At 50.4% G+C, this 17,667-nt stretch overlaps 5 protein-coding genes across 5 annotated transcripts; 3 read left to right on the forward strand and 2 right to left on the reverse strand.

Annotated features, from left to right (window-relative positions):
• Nucleotides 1-1,395: 1,395 nt before the first annotated feature.
• On the forward strand, nucleotides 1,396-1,677 carry NECHADRAFT_18928 (uncharacterized protein; the record flags this gene model as incomplete). The annotated part of the gene is made up of 1 exon (XM_003050939.1): nucleotides 1,396-1,677. A coding segment is annotated over one exon (282 nt), but the record flags the coding sequence as incomplete, so codon positions are not given.
• Nucleotides 1,678-6,069: 4,392 nt separating this feature from the next.
• On the forward strand, nucleotides 6,070-6,977 carry NECHADRAFT_80791 (uncharacterized protein; the record flags this gene model as incomplete). The annotated part of the gene is made up of 6 exons (XM_003050940.1): nucleotides 6,070-6,078; nucleotides 6,130-6,172; nucleotides 6,308-6,508; nucleotides 6,561-6,611; nucleotides 6,660-6,799; nucleotides 6,855-6,977. 6 exons carry the CDS (start codon nucleotides 6,070-6,072, stop codon nucleotides 6,975-6,977), a joined length of 567 nt encoding a protein of 188 aa, XP_003050986.1.
• A 942-nt stretch (nucleotides 6,978-7,919) lies between these two features.
• NECHADRAFT_80792 (uncharacterized protein) lies at nucleotides 7,920-14,532 on the forward strand (the record flags this gene model as incomplete). The annotated part of the gene is made up of 8 exons (XM_003050941.1): nucleotides 7,920-8,056; nucleotides 8,109-8,889; nucleotides 8,951-10,620; nucleotides 10,672-11,304; nucleotides 11,370-11,836; nucleotides 11,901-12,121; nucleotides 12,173-12,460; nucleotides 12,514-14,532. 8 exons carry the CDS (start codon nucleotides 7,920-7,922, stop codon nucleotides 14,530-14,532), a joined length of 6,216 nt encoding a protein of 2,071 aa, XP_003050987.1.
• A 193-nt stretch (nucleotides 14,533-14,725) lies between these two features.
• On the reverse strand, nucleotides 14,726-15,498 carry NECHADRAFT_40697 (uncharacterized protein; the record flags this gene model as incomplete). The annotated part of the gene is made up of 3 exons (XM_003051335.1): nucleotides 14,726-15,073; nucleotides 15,126-15,229; nucleotides 15,294-15,498. The coding sequence occupies 3 exons, from the start codon at nucleotides 15,496-15,498 to the stop codon at nucleotides 14,726-14,728; spliced, it is 657 nt and encodes a 218-aa protein (XP_003051381.1).
• A 693-nt stretch (nucleotides 15,499-16,191) lies between these two features.
• On the reverse strand, nucleotides 16,192-16,626 carry NECHADRAFT_122599 (uncharacterized protein; the record flags this gene model as incomplete). Its single annotated transcript, XM_003051336.1, has 3 exons — nucleotides 16,192-16,309; nucleotides 16,358-16,442; nucleotides 16,503-16,626. The coding sequence occupies 3 exons, from the start codon at nucleotides 16,624-16,626 to the stop codon at nucleotides 16,192-16,194; spliced, it is 327 nt and encodes a 108-aa protein (XP_003051382.1).
• Between the last annotated feature and the right edge of the window lie 1,041 nt (nucleotides 16,627-17,667).

The following is a 17,667-nucleotide window of genomic DNA, read 5'->3' on the forward strand; positions in this document are numbered from 1 at the left end:
GACCGAATACACGTACCGTCTGGTCTTAATCGCCGTCCTGAAAAGAAGTTGCACAATCATCAATTATGAATTCAACCATAGAGTGAGTACCTATTGATCTACCTGATACTACCTAAAGTAATATCGCTGTGTCCTCGTCACCCATTAGACATCATCCATGTCTATCATCATCAAAGCCTGTTTCCATCACCATGAAACCCGACTCTAGCTCTCTCTCAAGTAACATGACAGGTCTTGGCTCCGCATGCGAGTTCCATGTGCTGCGAATTGATCCCCAGCATCGCGTAGAGATGCCCGTCAACCGCTGGGGGTTTGTTTTTTGTTTTTGTTGTTTTCTTAGTGGTGTCGTCATTTAGAGAGGTTTCGCCATTTAGAGAGGTTTCGCCATTTAGAGAGGTATCGCCATTTAGAGAGGTATCGCAACCTCGGCAAACTTCAATGGCAAAATCATAAAATCTGGGCGGATTGCAACGCTGGCGGTACCTGTATCAGCATGTTGCCTTTCAAGCGAGGAACTCCCAACGCGTCGGAAAACTTACGCAATACCACCCTGGGGGGTTCTGGACAGTATCCATCTTAGCCGTAGGCAGAGTGACCCACAATCATTGGCAGTAGACCCGAGTTAGGGTCAAGACTGCCTCGGACGCAGTAGCAACAAGTTGGCAATGGACCCGGGTCAGGATCAATGCTGCCTCGGACGTTGCAGCCCGGCCCTTGATGGGTTAACTGAGCCCGGAGATCGTTGCCTTGGACGCAGTAGCAACAAGTTGGCAATGGATCCGGGTCAGGATCAAGGTTGCCTCGGACGCCGTGGCAACAAGTTAGCAATGGACCCGGGTCAGGATCAAGGCTACCTCGGACGCCGTGGCAACAAGTTAGCAATGGACCCGGTTCAGGATCAAGGCTGCCTCGGACGCAGTAACCACAAGTTGGCAGTGGACCCGGGTCAAGATCAATGTTGCCTCGGACGCAGTAGCAACAAAGTCGACCCTGTTGGTGCGCACTCAGGGTATCGCGTATCTCCATAAAAAGGGGGCGGTAGGGAGACAATGTCTCCGGGTGAGAGTTGAATGTGGTGGTAGAATTAAAAAACAGAAAGCTGCATTCGAAAGGGAATATCTACTTTATAACTACCTGACGGGCTTGAAGATTCACGTGAAGCATTCCGACGTCCCCGACGCCAGACGCCCGACCACAGTGATTGCGGCTGTGCTCGCAGACGCCACCATTCACAAGACGAATCACGCGAACAAGATGCCCAATCCGAGCACGTCGGCGTCCCTCCCTGCATCTGAAACCACACGGAGTACGTGTTCCCGCACCTTCAGAGAAGCGGTGAGCGATAAAACGTGCAGAAATACCCATTCGGTGGCTTTTGAGGCCCCCAATTCTGCCTTGTGGTCGAGCAGAAGTTCTGCGATCCTATCATGCCCATTCTCGATGGCCAACTGCAACGGCGTCCTCCCCAGCGAGTCTGCGATATCCACGACGGCATGTGCATTCAACAAGGCTTCCACGGCCTCCACCTGTCCGTACTTCGTGGCGTACCACAACGGCGTCCGCATTGCGCCGTCTGTGGCGTTGACAAGTGCACCGGCATCGAGGAGCGACAGTGCTACGGCTACGTTGCCGAGCCTTGCTGCCCAATGCAGAGCCGTCTTGCCAGCACAATCTTGGGCAGTAGCGTTACCATTCGATCCCAGGAGTAGGTCGATGATCTCTCTGCTGCCGTGCTTGGCAGCGTGTATGAGTGGTGTCCAGCCCGATTCGTCGGGCATGTTGATGACCGTCCGCTCTGAATCCCGCTCGAGAAGAACTTTCACTATAGCCGCATGTCCTGTGCGGCTCGCGATGGACAGAGCCGTTTGACCAAAACGATCCGTATGGCGCAGAATATCTGGGTGCCCGTATTGAAGGAGCAGAGACACCACATCGAGCTTGCCAGAGTCACATGACCAGGTTAAAGGCGTCCATCCATCCTCATCTGCGAGACTCGGGTCTGCCCCCTTAACAAGCAGGATTTCCACAATGAACGAGAATCCCTCCTCGGCTGCGTAGGATAGTGGTGTCCGGCCCTCTTGGTCAACCAAGTTGATGTTCGCACCCATGGTAGTTAAACAGTCGGTGGCGTCTTTGTTACCCTTTTGCGCAGCCCAGCTAATCGGAGTCGGAATACCTCGAATATGGGTATCGATGTCGGCTCCGTGAGCGACCAAAAGCCTCACCACCCCCCAATGTCCCTTGGAAGCTGCCCTCCAGAGTGCTGTCTTGCCAGATTTCTCGGCCTGGTCTGCTTGGACACCTGGACAGTGTTGTAGCAAATAGCTTACCACCGCCTCATGACCAGCCTCAGAGGCATCAGAGATGGGGGACCGGCCAAAGTCATCTGTCAGACCGGCACTTGCTCCATGGCTGATCAGGGTCTTGGCAATTTCCAGTTGTCCATGTTCTGCTGCAACGGATAGGGCGGTTCGGCCAAAAATGTTGGGAGAGTCCACTTCAGCATCATGTCGCAAAAGAATCGCAACTATAGATTGAAACCCGCGAGCCGCTGCTGAGAATAGAGGTGACTCGCCATATGATGTCCGTTGGTTCGCTCCGTGGCCGTTGGATACTAAGCGGCTCGCTATCTCATCCAGGCCGTAGAGGGCAGCCAGGTGTAGACCAGTCACTCCAGTTGGCACACTTCGGCAGTGGCCCCGATAAGTGAGCTGGCCTTGGCTTGCAGCCTCTACTTTCGGAACTTCCTGGAGGAAGGCAAACAACGCTTCATCCATCGTTGCAGATTTGCTTGCGTGGTCTCCCCAGTGTCGACAAGCATAGTCATATAACGGGTAGTGTCTCAGCCTTTCCTCAAACTCTGCATCTGTTCGGCAAGGACCACTTTGAAAGTCGGGGGACGAAATTATCTCCAAACAGACACGTAATATGTCATTTTCAACGTCTGGAAACAAAGTGTCCCGAATGGTCTCAAGATATTCTTGGATCGTGTAATGGATCAACCTGAGGATGTTGGTTTTGGGGTCCAAGACGAGGAGGCCCTCGCATGACGAGACCAAATCCTCAGCATCCGTGATGCTATCCTCGTCAAGCATCTCAGCGCCGTCAATGATTGCCAGAGCGTGCTGTAGCTCTCGAACCGTAAGAGGTCTCTTGGTCCAAGCAACCCAAGAGAGAACGTGCATCGCCAGATCTCGGGTGTCGCGACTCTGAATGCGGGTCATGGTGTTGGCATAAAGCTTGTCGTATGCGTCAGGGCCTTTGGGCAACTCAGTGATGGCTTTTCGAATGCCATATACGGTTCGGCATCTTATGATGGAGTCGAGGTATAATGAAGCCAGCAGAAACCTATTACTATCAGTGAGCGGGTTATCTCAGTTTTCAATCCAGCCATATCACTTACATCCCATCAGCTGCTTGGCCGATTCTTGTCTTGATTTCCAATTGTGTCTTTTCCCTTTCTTCTTGTGGTCGTCTCTTGAGAAAGCGCAGGTTGTCCATGATCTTGCTGTCAAGAAATTTGTGAACGTCATCTTGATGTGCGCGAATCTCAAGCACATGAAGGGGAATCCCGCTCTCTTCGAACATGGAAAGCAGCTCTTGAATGGGTCTCAGAGTGGCGAAAACACTCAGCCTGGAAGCATCTTGAAGTCTGAAGATTTCCTCCAAAAGTCTTGTCCCATTTTCTGTCTTGTATTCGTCTAGAGCGTCGATAATGAGAAAGACTCTCTCATATGAACTTATTGCTGTCGCTAGACAACCCAGCAACTCGCCCATCATTGGTCGGCATCCTGGTGGCTTCGACTTGTATTGTAAAAACAGATCCTGCAAGTCTGCCGGAATCGGCCGGCTTTGTATCAGTTGCTTCAACAGATTAGCTAGAAGATCCTCAGGGCATTGCTCCTGCTGAGAGTTGAAGTCACAGAGCAGGAACGTGATGCATGTCTCCTTGTCATGGGAATAGACCCGGTGCAAATAATCTATGGTTATCGAAGCAATGAATGACTTCCCAGCCCCGGGCATTCCAGGACAAAGAAGTGTCGTCTGCGGCTGATCAAGCCAGGCTTGGAATTGCTCTGAAACGACAAGCCAGGTGCCTGTCCCTAGTTGCCGTCTCCTTAATCTGTCTGTGTGCTGATTGCCGAAATCCAGTAGGGAGAGCCAGGCCAAGAGCTGTTGATCCTCCTGCGCACTCTTATACTCTACCAGTGTCTCAACCTTTTGATGGGTGTCCAAAATAACCGGACTAGGTAATAGACTTAGCAGGACAGTGATCGTTAAATCAGACTAGTGTCTCACGCACGCGTTCAACAGCTCCATGAGACTGCCAAGTATGGTATTGTAGTGAATGATTTCCTGCCGATAGTCTTTGATGGCACCCGGCTCGAATGCCAGCCTTTTGCCGATTTTCCGGGTATGGCTTCCTATGCCATGCGACGCGTCAGTAGCAAGGGTGTGATTTTCATTGTACACTTTGCGGAGTTTGTTAAGGATGGTCGTGTAGCCTTGAAGAGTGGACAACAGTGTGTTCTTTTGATACTCGGCAAGGTCACGTTCCCTTCTTCGGAGGATATCGTACGCTCCCTCTAGCACACCAAGCAATCCAGAGATCCTATTGTCCGGATGAGATGGAATCCTGACAGGACATGATGATAAAGAGTGTGCTTTGACGGAACTTACTCGTCCGCTAGTTCCTTCACTTGATTTGGAGCGCTTCGATACGTCGTTACCACTTGTTTGGCTAGACCTATCGCCTTGACGATGTCACCGAAGCCGACCCCGAATGACATGGCGACGGTTCACACTTGGGTGGGATCCGGCTGGTTTAGGCTGGCGTTAATGCATGCTCTCGATGCTGATGTGTTTGAGAAAAATCCGACAACAGCCTCGTCGAAAGAAGAATCTCTTCGGCATATTCTGTCAGCTGAGGGGAGATGCGTTGGTGCCTAACCTGCGAGAGAGGCGCAGATAACTGCACGTGATGGCGTCTTTTAGAACTGGTCATGTACACTACCTAGGTAGGCAAGGGTGGCTACCTTAAAGAATAGTCTCTGGTTATGAGGGCTTTGTGGTTATCCTGATTTGGGTGATACTTCTGCAAAGCTATCTGGGCATCTATCTATCTGAGCAGCGTATTTGCCAAATAATATCAGAATGACCTGGGGGTTTGTAGCGGCTATATTCTTGGGTCCTGCACCAGTAATATTGAAGAACTTTTCACCAGTTTGACCTGCATATGAGATAACTGTTACAACCCTAAACGCTCAGAATGTCAAGAAAAAAGAAAGAAAAAAACTCCAGTCAGTCAAGACGCTTTCACACGCCATAACTAGGTAGTTAAGAATACCCTGCACCCTTAACCCACCTCCCGGCCACATAGCCAAATTTAAGGTCAGCCGCACGACGCCAAATTTACTATCTATGACCCGAAGCAGGAGGGCAACTATGAGATCTTTTGGAAGGTCTTGGCTGGCAGGAGAGTTTGACAGCATTGTTAACTTCGGCCAGTAAGAGAGGACACAGTTGAATTTGATGATCCCGACTTAGGATGGTTTATCCCTCAGGGAATAAGTAATAAGAGTCACGGGGTATTCTGTGTGATTTTGAAGAGACTGAAAACCATCTATAGTTTGGTCCTGGAACGTGATTGACGCAGCGGACACGATTCTGTGCCAGAGAATGTGATTCGTAACGACAGAAAGGCTACCTAAATCACTCCCCTAATAAGGATGGATGGCTATGTAAGATGCTGAACAGCTAACCTTAATAATGGCCTCTCGCTCAGCGTAGAGTCTCAGCACTGTGATGTAGCAGCAGTGCTCCAAGGCATCGTATGGGGATGTGCAACACCCTTTTGCAACGACTTTGAATCAAGACACTACGATTTCTATATATATATGGCCCAAAATTTGCCTCATATGGCTTCCGCACCTTTCGTCCAAGAATTCAAGCCGCTCGGCACCCGGCTACGCCCTCATCCAGAGCTGAGCACCGGTTTGGAAACTAGTTGCCGCGCTGTTCAAGCACTGTCCCTGCTTTGACCCAGCGATTCCTTCTCTCGTGGGCGAGATGGTGCCAGTGAGTTCTATCTCTCAATGGCACTTGCAGGTACTAAGACTTTATGCTTAGGAGCTACGCCGCTTGAGCGAGAGCAGCAAATTATACCAAGATCGTAAGTTCGACGTCGCGCGATGGTACCTGAGAGTGGAGAGATCTAACCCCGTTTAACCAGTTCGTGATGCCTTTCACAATTCCTGGCGACACCCTGAGAAACAAGCAACCGTCAGGTCTATATATCACGTCATAGAAAGCGATTTAGAGGAGTCGAACCAAGGACGACGATTCAACGAGTACTGTAGGCGGGGAGGGGCCAGATTCAAACGTCGCTACCACGGAACCCGTCGAGCCTGTCTTATCGGCGAGACGGGACAAGTCTTGGAGCCCTGTGACAACAGCGAGTGCGGAGTTTGTGGAATCCTCAAGCATTCTTTCAAAATCCCGAGAGGGCGTAAGTACAAAGTGAGAGAGCTAGGAGAATGTATGTTTAACCATTCCTTTAGGTGGGGGTTCAATGTTTGGAAACGGGGTCTACTCGACGACTATTTCGTCTAGTAAGTTCCACTTCCACTCTTAAAGATCCTGTTCTGATGGTATTTCAGAGGCGGACATGTTTGCTGAGAACCACCACATCCACTCTACACTTCACGCTGTCTTCATCTGCAGGGTCGTCACCAACAGACCTCAGTACCTCCGACACCCTGACAACTACCGGACCCGGCCAGACCCTGGATTTGACAGTGTATGTAATGGGCCAAGAATCTACGGAATGAAGCATGCTGACTTGTTAATACTAGGTGGAGGCTGTTACTCTTCGAAACGGTGGAAACGTCGCATATCCGGAAACGATTGTTTATCGTGAAGACGCCATTGTTCCGTTCGCGGTGGTGATGTACACCCGGCAAGGGTGGTTACCTTGAAGAATAGTATCTCATTATGAGGGTTTGTGGTTGTTTCTGATATATATTGCACTTCTGTTCAGCCATCTACGTCCCTATCTAAGTAGCGTGGTCACCAAACACTGTCAAAGTGTCGGGAAGATGTTCGTGGTGGATATATCCTTGGGTTAATTCTGAACTACTCTTCTAAGGCTTGAACCGCATATTCAAAACAAAAATCGAACCATAGGAGCCTGGATAACGGGCCGGCTTTGACACTTTTGTGCACTCTGATATTCTGGAATCTATCGTCAAACCAAGATTCTTCTCCTTGGCACGTCATGGTTGAGAATACCCTGCACCCTTAACCCACATTTCGGTTGCACAGCCAGGTTTAGGGTCAGCCGCACGACGCTAAACTCCAGAGCCTGCCTTCAGGGAGCCAGTCAGAAGTGCTGCAGCCCGCTGGAATGGCGCCCAACCCCTATCTTCCCCGCTAAATGCCTTGGATCGCCGTGAAACGAGGCTCTGCTGTGGGCGCGTGGAAGACTTGATGGAACGATTCCTTTTGCCTGGGTGAAACCGATTGTGCAAGAATTGCTTTGTCACGCTGAAGAAATGCGGGAGATCCTGGTGTTTCGAATTCGCCTTGCCGCGCCGCGTAAACTCTCCTGAAACGATAGCGGCTGAGCATGTTGGCGGGCGATTGGCAAAGAACTGCTGCCTGCGTCCAATGTGGCATCCTTTTCAACACCCCCGTCACAACCCTGCCACTGTTGGTTTGGCGCTGTGGCGCCAACTTCTCGGTTCTGAAGGTCGTTTCTTGGCCAATTGAAGACTGCAGGACACGATGGCTGTGCTGACACTGCTGGTGGCTTCCCCTGATGATCGATTTATTCTTTGGCTGTTCTTTAACCCCAAACCCCAATCTTTAGATTCCTATCATGCTTGCCGTCACTTCCCCTCACCCAGACAAGTGCCAAGATGCTTCGATACAATGGCGGGTCAGACTTGCCCAAGTCAGAGTCCGAGGCCAAGAAGCATATTGCCAAGATTCGCAAGGCCAGGGATAAGGATAAGAAATCGGGGATCGCGGGGATGATGGATAATGCCATCGGCATGTGAGCAACCCCCAAATGCTAAGTATGGAGCATTATGACCAACACTCGATAGTTTATCAGACGATCTGTATCAGAAGCCTTCACATTTTATCCTGGAGTTCCTCCAAAACGCAGACGACGGCCACTACGACACACCCGAGCCAACTCTGGCAATCACCTTAGAAGACAACACTGTTCGCTTCGACGCCAACGAAGTCGGTTTTACCCGTACCAACGTTGATGCTCTGTGCAGCTTGGGCTCAAGTTCCAAGGTCCAGTCAGACCAAGCGACTGGTCACAAGGGCATCGGGTTCAAGTCCGTCTTTAAAGTTGCCGACAAAGTATGGATCAAATCAGGTCACTACTCCTTCAAGTTCGATGCTAGGGAACGCTTAGGAACCGTGGACCCCATCTGGACCAAATTTCCAGATGATGAGCGAGAAGGATATACATCGATCCGTCTCCGGTTGCTGCCCAAGCTGAATCTCTCTGCTCTGGCTGATGAGCTATTCAAGCTTGATGCGCAGCTGTTGCTGTTCCTCCGGAAGATCCAATGTATAGAAGTCCACGTTATTCCGGAGAAGGGTCAGAGGGCCCGGCCTCGCAGGGTGTTGAAGCGAAGCACAGATTCTAGAATTCCGGATGGCTTGCAGCGATTCACGTTGATGTCAGACTATTCATCAACATTCCTCGTCTCAAGTCATCGTACCATCAAACTTGGGCACGACAATAGAAGGAAGGGACGGAAGCACTCGGACATTCTCCTTGCATTTCCAGAAATGTCATTCAGACATCCGCCTACGGCGACTCAGAACGTCTATTCCTTTCTACCCATTCGGAACTACGGTTTCAAGGTTTGTCATCCATCTATACACCTCAATGAGACATTGAAAGCTAACTCGAGTCACACTTTAGTTCATAATCCAGGCCGATTTTCTCCTCACTGCTAGTCGAGAGGATATTGACAACTCCTCTGACTGGAACATCAAGCTGCTTGATGAACTCCCCGAAGCCATGCTCACAGCGATCAAGCGTTTCAACTCCCGTCGTCTTTACGATGCATGGCTCCCGTACCTCATCTTTGACCACGTCCAACCAGGCTTCTTTGAGAACCTTGGACAAGATATCCTCAGCTTTCTGTCGAAGCAGCCAATCTTGAAGTCAATAACCGGCGACCTCAAACCTCCGTCAGAGCTGACTCGCATCCCGCTGTCCCTGGCGGACACGGACGGCAGCTCCATGATCCCTCGGAGCTTTTGCCCCTACACACTGGTCTCGTCAGAGTTGTCATCTCAGTTCACAGGTGCACTGGATGGCCTGGGGGTCAAGACCCTTTCTAGCGATGAGTTCCTCAGTGAAATCTCTTATTTCATCTCCAGGTTTTCCACGGTCTTTCAGTCTCAGCCTGCGTACTGGCACTCGCGACTCGCGTCCATTCTCCTTCTCCTTTGCGGGTTACCGGAGTACAAGGCCCAGATCGCCGAATTACCCATTGTTCTGCTCCAAGACGGTCGATGGGTTACCCTCAATGCGGGTCAACTTCTATTGCCTCTGAGATCCAGCGTCGGGCCAGTTCCAAAAGGAATTTCTGGCATGGAAGTCCACCGTGATGTTGCCGATAATCCATCCCGTCTTCGACTGATTCAGGAATTCGGGGCGCGAGAGTCTGGCCTCAGGATGGTCTGCGACATCATCACCAAGGCGCACGAGGACATGACCTTTGCCCCTCAAGACGTTGACACAGACGAACTTGTCTCCCACATTGTCTTTCTATATCGTGCTCAATGGGTCCGGACCTCGGTCTCTACAAAGATCTGGTTCGTTGCAGAAGATGGTAACCGTGATCGAGGCCATCGCATGTATGTCGACTCAAACTCGGAGTTCTCAGCGGGCGCTGTCTTCTTCGGAAACCATAGAGCCAAGTTCCACTTCTTGCACGACAAGTATGACCTCGCTTTCTCGAGAATCCGAAGCAATGAGAACCCGACGCATTGGAAGAAGTGGATCCGCGAGAACTTTGGTATTGCACATCTTCCCCGTCTAGCATCGACAATATCCGAAGACAGGCAGAGCTTTATCTTATCGAGGGACTTTAAGTACCTGATGGATCACCAGTCCTCAAAGATAGTCTTGGGTGTTCTGAAACACAACTGGAGTCACTACTCTCGATGGATTCAGGACGCACCCACTGACGCAACCGAGAAGGACAAGAAGCGATCGAAAGAAAAACTGCGATTCGAGCTGTCCTCCTGGCGTGTCCAATGCCGCGGCGGTCCGTATGTCCATTTCCCGCTGAGAAAGACTTGTCTTCCACGCAAGAACGTACTTGTTGGACTCGGTCTATGGGGACACGCATCTGGGATGCAGGGCCATGCTCAAGGCTACCCCCTTCTCGACATCTCTGACCCGGAGGATAGTGGCTGGGACTTTTTGCAGCATTTCGACGTCGTTACGGAGTTGAAGCCAGTACACTTCATCAATCGTTTGATGGATCTCCGACGAAGTGATACCACCCGGGCCGCTGTCTCTGTACTGTATGATCAGATCGTTGCTTGTGCGGAGGATAGTCAGATCGGGACCATCAGGTAAAGTATCTGCGCACTGGATTCTCGTGGCGGTTGCTGATCGATAAACAGGAAAGCATTTGAGGAGTATAACCTCATCTTCATTCCACCTACAGACCATTGCCCAAACCGCTGGGTTGGCCTGGATGAGTGCACCTGGGAAGGTTTCACCTGCCTGCGCAAGATTCCTGACTTGAAGAGACATTACCCTTCTCATCAACACGAGACCCTCTTCCGAAAGTACCTCAATATTCCCGTTGCTAACCTGAAAACGCTCGTATCTGAAGTTCAACAAGTCACGTCTTCCGACTCGCTATCCTACCTCCGCGATCTATTCGTCACGACTAGCAGACGCATGGATGCCGCCACCTTGTCCGAGTACAACGATGCAGCCATTGTCAAACAACTAGGTGGGCGCAAGATTTGGCCAATCACGAAGTCAAGCGATAGTGATGGCTTTGAAAGTCTCATGGCTAATGACGATGTGTGGTACATTCCTGATCACGGCCACTTGCGCGAGACCTTTTCAGGGAAACTGCCTTTCTTGGCCTTCGATACCGCGACTCTTGCTCAGCTTGAGCAACTGTTGCGTCCATTTGGCCTCGATAGGCGGATTATCTCCAAGGCGGCAACTTCAAAGACGAGCACGATGGGGGAAGCGCCTTGCATGCTCGAGTACACCAAGGCACTTACGGCCAAAGCAGAGTTCATAGCCAGGCAAGTAACACATGTTACGTCCAGAAATATTTACTGATTCTTTGATGCTACAGACTTGTTCCTATGGGCCACGCAGACAGGAGCACCATCTTGCGCCGCCTTGGTGCGATATGCGTCTATCAACCGCAGAAGGTGTCCGTGCAATGGACCGTCGTCACCCAAGTCGCAGACATTGTACATGGCCATGAAGAATCTGGACGGGTATCGGTGACGACCAAAGAAGACGGACTCGATATCTACCTCGTGCCTGAAGACTCCAACATCTACTGCCCTCCGCTGGAACTGACGGAAGAGCTAGCGGCCTGTTGTGGCATCACTAACCCTGAACACGTCCAGCTCTTGACGCACATCCTGGTACAGCAGGATATCCAGCGGATCTCGAGTGACCTTGAGAGGAAAGGTATACCGAATGATCTGGAGGGATTTGACAACACAAATGCGAAGCTTCCGGAACCGGTATCCGCAGATGTCAAGGTCTCAAGTAGCTTTGACGATCATGTAGACCCTCTAAGCTCGCAAGGTAAGAAAAAGAAAAACAGCAGACCTTCCATTATGCCGATATTAACTGATGATGATTTCAATAGTTCAAACATTATCAGGCAGTTACATGGAACGAACCCCCTCTCCATCCTCCTATGTTGCGAGGACTGCTGAATGGGATGAAGTTCAGAAACGCTACAGGCTTGTTACTGTTGGACCTAAGACTAGGTCTATCAAGTATGGAGTTACGGCGTTGTCGGTTCCAGAGTCCTTTGCATCAGGCAGCCACAGCGAAAAGGAAGACAATTTTATTGGCCAGCTCTACGTTAGTTAGGTCAAGATCGTCTTCTATATTCTCATCTCACAGCCTTATTAGGTCTCAAGCTTTCTAAAAGAAGTTGTTGGCGACGGATACACGCCCAGCATTCACTGGACAAGTCCTCTCAGAAATATGGCAGGCCACAGCCCGTTCCAGAACGATGCTCCAGATACGTCAACATTCACCGTGCAGGATACGCAGGGACAGTTCAAGCAGTTTCTGGCACAGAAGGGATTCCAAGGTATCGAGTCCCTCGCAGATTCTGTCATCTTTCACATCGAGACCATCGTTTCTGAAGAGTCGTTGTACTCTGGCTTTACACTCAATGCGCATCAAGCGAAGAAGGTCAGTTTAACTCCGCGGAGAAAACTTTACTTCTGTTAACCAGGGATACCTAGGCCGAAAGACTATCTTTGACCCGACCGGCAAACATACCTTTGACTGAAGCCTTCATCTTGGCTGTCGTATGTAATCTTCATGACGAGCCTCGAATCGCCTTTTTCGATGACCCATGGCGGCACTATCATGGCGGATCTCTCTCACTGGAAGCACCAAGCGGCTACTGGGCACGCTTCAACGAAACCGCACGCCCTCTCCATGTCCGAGGTGCTGCAAACGTTCAGACTGTGTCGTCCGAGGATTCTGGTTGCTACAAGTATCGAGACCTACGTCCAGGGGAGATGCGACTGTTCAAGCTCTCCCCTGGAACGGGCGACGAACCTCTGAAAGGTAGTGTCCACCACGTGCTGGCTGATTCTGACGAAGAGTATCAGGCTCTGTCCTATGTATGGGGCGACATCAACTGTTCCCTGGCGCCACACTTTATCGAGACTTCCGAGGGAGGGCTCCAAATCAGCTTTTCGCTTCATTCCGCGTTGCGAGCTATCAGAGACCAAAAGACTGATACAATGCTCTGGATTGATGCCATCTGCATCAACCAGAAGAGCGTTACGGAAAAGGCCATACAGATTCGCCTCCTAAGCACAATCTTCCAGTCTGCTACGCAGGTCGTGGCTTGGCTTGGCCCAGAGGACCAAAGTCAGAACGCCGACATCGTAATCGACAACCTCAAGAGCATCACCCACTTTGCGCGGCAGTCGGAATCCGCATATTGGTGTACGTTCTTGGACAGCATCAAGACCAAGAACCAGTCTCGGGGTGGCAATATTGACACCTGGGCTGACTTGGATGCCTTCTTGGCTAGACCTTGGTTCAAACGTGTGTGGATCGTGCAGGAACTGGTGTTACCAGCCAAAGTCACTCTCGTCTGTGGTAAGTCAACGATCGACTGGGATGAGTTCTTTCGGGCAATTCAGCTCTGCGAACGCGGGCTCAACTCGGGAGGTGGTCATCACACCGACGATGTTCTCGTCCTTCAGCACGCCAGCCCCGCGTACGCACTGGGGATGGCACGAAAGTCACTCAGAGAAGGTCGCAACAAGTTTGGTTTTCTCCACTTGTTGGACATGTTTGCACACTGCCAGGCGACTAAGCTTGTCGACAAGCTATTCGCACTTCTTGGTCTTGGGTCTGACTGCAGTCAGCAAGAGTTCAACCCGGATTACGACTCCACCGTCCAGCAGGTTGTTCAGAGGTACGCTACCTGCTTTGTGCAGCGAGGTCAGGTGATGGACCTTTTGTGCCGGGCTGGGATGAACAAGGCGTACGGCTTCTGCTCATGGATCCCCGAGTGGACAAGACACAGCTTCCCCCAGACGATATCCACATGGGATGCCGCAAAGGGGACCTTCTATGCTGGCAAGCGGGAGCATCCGACGGCTGATATGCAAACGACATCTGACTCTAGCCTTTCGGTTTTGCAAGTCAGTGGTATCTCAGTTGACAGAATTACATCTGTCGCCACAATCAGAGAGATTGGCAAGGACGGCGCCGACTACTCTGGTACTGCAGACGACTTCCGCAACTTGATCGAGTTCATCCATTCATACCCATCTGGGGAGAGCAAGGAAGCCATTCTTCTCAAACTCCCCATTGGAGACGCTAGGAAGCCTCACTTGGAATCTACCACAGATAGGCTACGAGCGTACCGAGACTTCGTGAGTCAGGAGACACATGAGTGGCCCAGCGACCTAGAAGAGCTCGTGTGGGGAGACAAGAAGAGATCGCCCGAGGAGGACAGAGTGGTCAAGCAATACTGGCAGACTTCACAGGCGTTCATGAATAGAATCTCAAAGGCAGTTTTCTGCAGGACTGAGAAAGGCTACGCCGGTCTGGTACCGGGAGGATCACAACATGGCGACGAAATATGCACATTTGGTGGCGGCAAGGCGCCATTTGTGCTCAGGAAGCGCATTGGGGCGGAGTATACGCTAGTGGGCGAGTGCTATATACATGGTCTTATGCATGGCTCTGAGAATTTCCAGAGAGCCGAGGAGAGGGAATTTTGCATTGTATAAGCGAGTGATGTATACCGTTGGGAATTTCACGGATTGGTGAAGACTATAAGGCGTATAGGACACATGTGTAGAAGCTAGTCTGAGTTCTATGGATCTTGTATGCTCAATTCATTTTGTGGTATCATCAGAGAAATGATTTGATGAAACCTTTTGGAGATCGTAGAGATGTGGGCGGTGGGGACACTTGTTTGGCCTATTCGGGCTTCACATTGACCTTCTTCCAGCTCTCCCTCTCCTTCAGGCCATTCCACCACTTCTCGGTAGCTGGGTACTTGGCGAGAAGCTCACTAAAGCCGAAAGGCTCTGACGAGTCTCCGTAGGGCAAGTGGAACAGGTCGGCGAGGGTGATGTTGTCTCCGGCGAGATACTTTTGCTTGGAAAGGATACGCTCGTAGCCCTGAAGAGACTTGTCGAGATCCTCGAGCTTGGCTTTAACCACATCCTCATCAGGGGGTCCCAGGTTTAAGGCCTTCTTGAACACCTTCTCGAAGGTGATTCTGGTGGTGTTGGGGTCGAAGTAGGAAAGCTCAATGGAAAGAGCCTGACATGGTCAGCAGAAATCCACGCAACAGACCATTTTTGGGAAATGTTACCTGCTGGAACTCGGTATATGCCTTGAGGTCAGACTCGGGAGGAGACAGGTCGATGCCAGTGTCACGGTACTTGATGGCGATGTAATGGGCAATGGCTCTGCTTTCTATGACACAGTTAGCATTCTCCTCACCTAGATGGGGGATCCCAAAATCTCATCTTTCACTCACCGTAGACCTTGATGCCAGTCTCCGTGTCGATCAAAACTGGGATCTTCTTGAAGGGGTGAAACTCCTCAGCATACTCGTCAGTCCTGTGCGCACCCGCAAGGACGTCGAGAGCAGGCATCTCATACTCCAAGCCCTTCTCTTCAAGCACTGTGCGCACACGACGAGTGCAAGTAGAAGGGCCCCATCCGTAGAGTTTCAAGACCATTGTGTCGATTCAAGTTGAGTAGTAGGAGAAGAGTGATTGATGTTGATGTGATTGTTGAACAAGATGGTGACATGAGCATCACGATGGTAACTTATATAGCCCAGCCTCAATAATTCATAGGGCTGGAATTATTAATTTGTTAATAATTAAATCAGCCAACCTCGGCTGTCATCCTTCCCGTGCAGTGAGATTGGCCAATTTACGATCCATTTCGTGTCTCGTCCGTCATTCGGACGAGAATTGCTTCCGATCGATTGGTAAGTCGCACGGAGATAATTTGCAGCCGAAAAAAGGACCCGAAAAAAGAATATGATTTGATTCAATTGGTTCCGTTGGGGGTTTGATTTGTCAAGAGACATCTGTCTCTTTCTTAATGAGCATGTTGATCAGTGTTTTCTTTCTCGTAGGGTACAAGAGGGGGTTGGACAACGTGACAAACAGCACCATTTTCAAGACAGCAATGCCCAAGCATAAGTCTGCTTACCAAATGCAATGATCGAATTTCGCAAAAGATGACAGAGGTGGTTGTTGGCTAATAGATCATATAAAGTCTCTTCTTGTTCTACGGTATGAAGCTTGCACCGTGAGACAAGTTGTAACAAACATGGCGTCTATTCGACTTCCCAGTATTCCATCTTTTGGAAGCTCGAGATCCTGAAGAATCCAACAAGCTTTAACAAAGGTACCGCAGGACTACTTGTTGTAGCAAGCAAATGAGCTGATCTTGTCGTTGTGGTTGGCGGGGATGTTGACATCAACGCCGCCACTGCTCGCGGGGATGACCAAGCTACCTCCCTTGCAGTTGATATCACTGAAAGATATTAGTAATTTTTCGCTGGGAAATATATCGTTTACTTACTCCCAGAACTGGCACAGCACGTTGGGAGGGATCTGAACGTAGCTGATGCGGTCATTCCAGTAGGCGTCGTTGCCCACAAGGTTTCCTGACAGAATTTTATCAGAAAGCTGTCAATGGACTGGGAGACATGATTCATCAATCTTACTGCAGGTGGCAGCGGGAGTGGCAAAAGCCTTAAACTGGCCACCGCCGTTCTTTTGGTTCTCAAACACACCGATGGTGATGGCCTGGGCCATGCCGGCAAGAGAGAAAAGGGCCGCGAATTTCATGATGAGGAGCTTGTAGCTACTGGAAGTGAGACTGAATGAGTGATTGGAGATAGCTAGTGCAATCTAAAAAGCACCTACTTATATAATATAGATAATCTACCCTTTTCGACTCTCTCGTGAAGTCGGCTTTCAGCTGGCTAAGTCAAAGATCGGTAAGCGGTTTACTCAGCGTTTCTGTGGGGTAGCTTCATGTATCCCTACAAGGCTGGCCAGTAACATGCAGAGCAGCAGATGAGTTAGATCAATGTTACTCTGTTACCATAGCTTCTTAGCTTGAATTCCTGTATGACTAAGGTCTTGATTGACTGAAAAAGCGCTATCCGTAAGGTCTTGGTAACGGCAAGGAGCAGTAGCTGAAACATCAAATACGAATACCCACTTCAAGAAGCGGCCGTCCCAATCCTATCTTTAATATTATACGGGAAACGATGTGCCGGTATGTCAATCTCATCGGCAATTACACACCGTAGGAAAAATCCATCAGCGGCCGATCGTTGACCAAGCCTGGCTCAGCACTCTCAAGGCGCAGTCGGGCGTCGGATGTGGATGCTGCATGACTGGACCATATTATTCACTACTGCATCTGGTGCTTCCTCCGTCTCTATGAGAAAATTTCTAGGGTCGATGATACTGTTTCATGCACGTTGCCTAGACCGATGGAGAGGCGGGATTGAAACCGCACAAGGAAGTTGCCTCAGGGCATGCGGTCCGATAATCACGTTATTGATGCTGTATAAATGCATGCAACGTAACAGATATTGGGCGTCTTGCATACCTCCTAGTCAATAGGACAGGAAATTGAGATTGGTCTCGTGATGAGAACTCAGGCACCAGCCGCTTGCTCGTATAGCCCTAAGACCATCCTTGAAGCTGATCACCGTATTCGGGGTATTGGGTTACATGCTGCTACACCGGATATCCTCAGCCCCGCCGGATGTCGACCGCTCGCATCAATCATGTGCCATTGCACGATCAGCTTCATGATATTCACGTGCCGGGTTCACCGGTAGAGTCGCTGCAAGGCCTAGAACGAAGCGGTTA

This window comes from Fusarium vanettenii (genome assembly GCF_000151355.1).
Source record: "Fusarium vanettenii 77-13-4 chromosome 5 genomic scaffold NECHAsca_5_chr5_3_0, whole genome shotgun sequence".
NCBI lineage: Eukaryota > Fungi > Ascomycota > Sordariomycetes > Hypocreales > Nectriaceae > Fusarium > Fusarium vanettenii.